At 51.4% G+C, this 3,931-nt stretch overlaps 1 protein-coding gene across 1 annotated transcript in view; it reads right to left on the minus strand.

Annotated features, from left to right (window-relative positions):
- The window catches only part of DOCK4 (dedicator of cytokinesis 4), a 274,845-nt gene that overhangs the window by 106,195 nt on the left and 164,719 nt on the right, over positions 1–3,931 (minus strand). The window contains exon 23 of the mRNA XM_023537457.1: positions 3,482–3,686. Within this exon, the coding sequence (XP_023393225.1) occupies positions 3,482–3,686 (205 nt within the window). The remainder of the gene's footprint in view (positions 1–3,481; positions 3,687–3,931) is intronic.

Here is a 3,931-nt window from a genome sequence, read left to right on the forward strand (position 1 = left end):
ATGGGCTAAGACCACATCAAAACAAACAAGGTCTTTAAAATTCCTCAGAGAGAGAGCAGGGGAAGGGCAGGTCGCCAGCCCTGGCTCTGCTTCAGCGGGGCAGGAGACCCGTGTTCCCAGCGTGCCGAGACTGAGGGGCTGGCTGGTTCGCCCATGACATCCGACCCTGCTGAGAGCAGGCCGAGTCTACATGTGCTGACAATTCAAACCCGGAATCAAATTCACATTCACAGATTTTGGTATTTATCGATAAAGCTGCAGCAAAAATATCTAGAAGAGCCAAGACCTGTTTTTGATGCTAGAATCATCCATAAGCTTAAGGTGCTATATTCTTTTTGAATCTTAAAAACGATAGATTTACTGGAATGCATTTAAAATTAATAACTTGGTATTCACTGTTAAAAACTACATTTATGGAACCTTCATTTCACTCTGCACAGAGTTGAGTCAATACAGATCAAGTTAAAAAAAAAAAAAAATGATCGCAGCTTTCTGATTACTGAAAAGTCAACTAAATCGATTTTCCTCAGGAATCCTTTAATTTATCCATGAATTCTTTATTTATACCTTTTCAAAAAAAAGGCATTCAAACGCCTCTGCAGTATGTGATACATATATTAAAAAAGATAAAGGAACACACATCTCGTGATGAGGGCCGAGAGACAGCTGTACCAGAACATCTAGGCTGAAGAATGTTACTGGGGGAGAGAAAAAGTTCCATTTCATTTTGACCTTCCTGACAGCAACGAAAAAAAGAGAGAGATAATTATTCGGAATTTGGGGCGGGTTTTGGGCCTCAACACCTCCTGTCATTCCTCTTCCTCTCTTGGAGTTCCCGGGGTGTGGACTTGTCCCCGGATGGGAAACCAGGGGTCACTGCCACAACGGCTAAGTCCCCTGCGGTCCTGCTGGGGGGAAAGGGCAGGGAGGATGGGCTACACAAGACAGAGGCGCTAGTGAGCGGGGCCTGGGCCAGGGGGACTCAACGAGCCTCCCACCGGGGCCAGGATGGCCAGATCTGTGGGACAACTGTCCACTGGCCCAGCACAAAGACGGCTAGGATGGCCGTTCTGCTTCTAGGACAGGGAATTTGCCGAGTCAGACTTCCCACGTGGAAATGATGCGAAATGCAGCAAGGAAGCCAGGTTCTGCCTTGAAGGCAGCCCACGAGCACAGTGCCGCAGGGGACAGTCCCGGCCCTGGGCGTGGCCGGCGGAATCCTAAGGCAAACCTCACGGCCTCGGTTCCCTGGTGCTGTCCCCACATTTACATTATGATACAAGGCAAAAAGGATTCTGCAGCCACAATGAAGATTCCTGACGAGCTCATCTCAAAACACGGGGATTACCCAGACGGGCCTGGCCGAATCACATGAGCCCATAAAAGAAGTTTTCTCTGGCTCAGAGATGAAAGATCGGATGTACCATTGCTGGCTTTGAGAAGGGAGGCCACCTACTAAGGAGGGCCAGTGGTCTCTAGAAGCCGAGAGGACCCTTCTCCTGCCCCAACCCTGGCTGGTAGCCGCAGGGAAATGTGTCAGTCTTACGGACAGAAGGAAACTGGTTTCTTCCAGAAGCCTGAAAGATCTTGAAAGTGGATTCTTCCCCAGAGCCCCCAGATAGGCCACGAAAGCCAACGCCTTGATTTTGGGGGTAGGAGACCCTAAAAAAAAAAAGTCCGCCATGCCTTTGGACCTGCAGGACTGTGAGCTAATAAGCAGGTGCCACTTAAAGCCATCAAGCATGAGGTCATTTGTTATGTGGCACAGGAAAAGCGACGCACGGGGTCAGTGTGAATGTGTGGGGTCGGAGAGGCGTGTGACATTCCCTCTCCCCGCAAAACAGAGGGGGGCAAAGTCCCTCATTGCTTAATAAAGCAAACGAGCCCCTTCATTATTTCACATGAACTTTCTCTTAGCACCAAAACTAAAATAGAATTAGCGCATCGAAACGCACAGGCGTGGGACACTGCACGCACTGAGAGAGGGTGACTGCAGGCGAGCTGACGAAGATGCTCGGGAACTGGACGTACACACTTTACACATCCCCTCTCAGCGAAGAGTGAGGGGCAAGAAAGGAAGAAGCGAACGCGATTCTGTGAAGGTGCTCAAGTTGTCAAGTCGTTGCACTGTCTCGGCTGAGGGACAGGACTCAGAATCAAGGTGATCTGTGAGCAGATAGAAGAAGACCTGCTCTGTGCCCTGGCGGACCCACGGCAGCTCACGTCACCCCGGGGAGACGGCCGGGATTCTGTGGAAACACGACCATGGGGGAAAAAAAAAGGAAAACAAAACAAAACAAAACAAAAACGTTTCTTGACTTTCAAAGAAGAAAAAAATCTCAAGTCCCTAGGAAGGGAAGGCGTCTCATTGAGAAACCACGACTTAAGGTTACTCTCAAAAGAAAAAGAACGTTTTTCAGATGTGAATTAGGTTAAGTTTTGTCCCTGGAACGGGCAAAGGTTGAAAAAGAGAGATACCGAAATGAGAACTCGAACGCTGAATAGCTTCTGTGAACGTGGTGAAGTCCTGAGAACGGTGACGTGCAGGGACACTCGAACAGCCCGCCGGGCTGCCCTTCTCGAGTCTGAAAGGAGGGTGGGCTCATGCGCAAATGGACACGGAGGTCTCTGGCAAGTCACTCAAGTGCAGGGGTCGACCCAGTGACAACAGAGGCCAGAGGGCTATTAAAAGAACCCGAACCGTATCTTTGCCCGGAGGCAAGATCAGGCTTCTGGAAAGAGGAAAGTGACAAGGGGAGCCCCTCTCCCCCCCCCCGCCCCCCGGTCAGCAAAGGGAGGGCTGGCCTGTTGCTGGCGTTTGGCCAGCATCGCGAGTGCTTCCAAATGTCACCAGGCACCAAGTTAACAAAACTCTGAGGGACCTAGTTTCATCCTCCTATCTCCCATCTTACGCCCCAATTCTCGACACTTAGAAGTTTCTAGTCTTCGGGGCTGGTTGCAAAGAGGGTGCTTCTCCGTCTGACTTGTAACAACTTGTAACCAAGTCGTTAGGATTCCATGAATATAGGAAGGATGAAGAAACGTAGAGAAAGATACACAGAATTCTCTCTCAGAACCCGTGCTGTTTGGAAGGTGGATGAATCCCGTCCTTAGACGAAACGTGTCATGCGAGGTCGGCGCCAGGACGGTGAGGGTGACGTCAGATGACGCGGCGCCAGGCCTGGGAAAACGACTCCGGCCATCGGCCATGTGAGACCGTGGAATCTCCTCTGCGCGGCGGGCGGTGACAGTGACAGCGAGTCGCATCAGCGGCACGTGTGCCGGGAACGGGACCTGGCCTGACCTGGCACACCCACGGGCGTCTACTCGGGGTGAGGCAGTCTCGGCGGGCACCCGGGCCCGGGGACCGTGGCTTTTTGGGGGGTTTCCTTTGGGTTAAGTCTATTCACACAGTCGGTGAAGCTACAAGGACACGCTGTGCTCGTTTTTCTCCTGTTGGACGGCGATGAAGAAAACTCACCTGTGACTGAGAAAGCGCCCCCGACCCCTTGCTCTCCTGGGACAGGAAGAAGCGGACGGACATGAGCAGCTCCTGGATGCAGCAGCGGAACTCGTCTTCGTTCTGCCCGCCCGTGGCCAGGGAGAAGAGCCGCCGCGACTGAACTATGTACTTGAAGATGTATTCCTGCGCCTTCGACAAACAAAAACGCAACTTCGCTGTCATTCTCCAGACAGAGAAACACTGTTTCTATCCTCAGAGGTCTCGAATTTTAGTCAACAAGAGAACCCGGTTTTCCAAAATGATTTTGCTTTGCCCGTAAACACCCTTGCCAGTATTTTACCTTTGGTCAGACCAAAAGGATGCATTTATGAGGAACAGAATGCGTACTTGGCTGCTTTCATGTGCTGACGGAGCAGAGGGTGGCATGCAACGACGGGAATGAGGGTGGCATGCAACGACGGGCATGAG

The sequence above is a fragment of the Pteropus vampyrus genome, unplaced genomic scaffold (genome assembly GCF_000151845.1).
Source record: "Pteropus vampyrus isolate Shadow unplaced genomic scaffold, Pvam_2.0 Scaffold192, whole genome shotgun sequence".
NCBI classification, from domain to species: domain Eukaryota; kingdom Metazoa; phylum Chordata; class Mammalia; order Chiroptera; family Pteropodidae; genus Pteropus; species Pteropus vampyrus.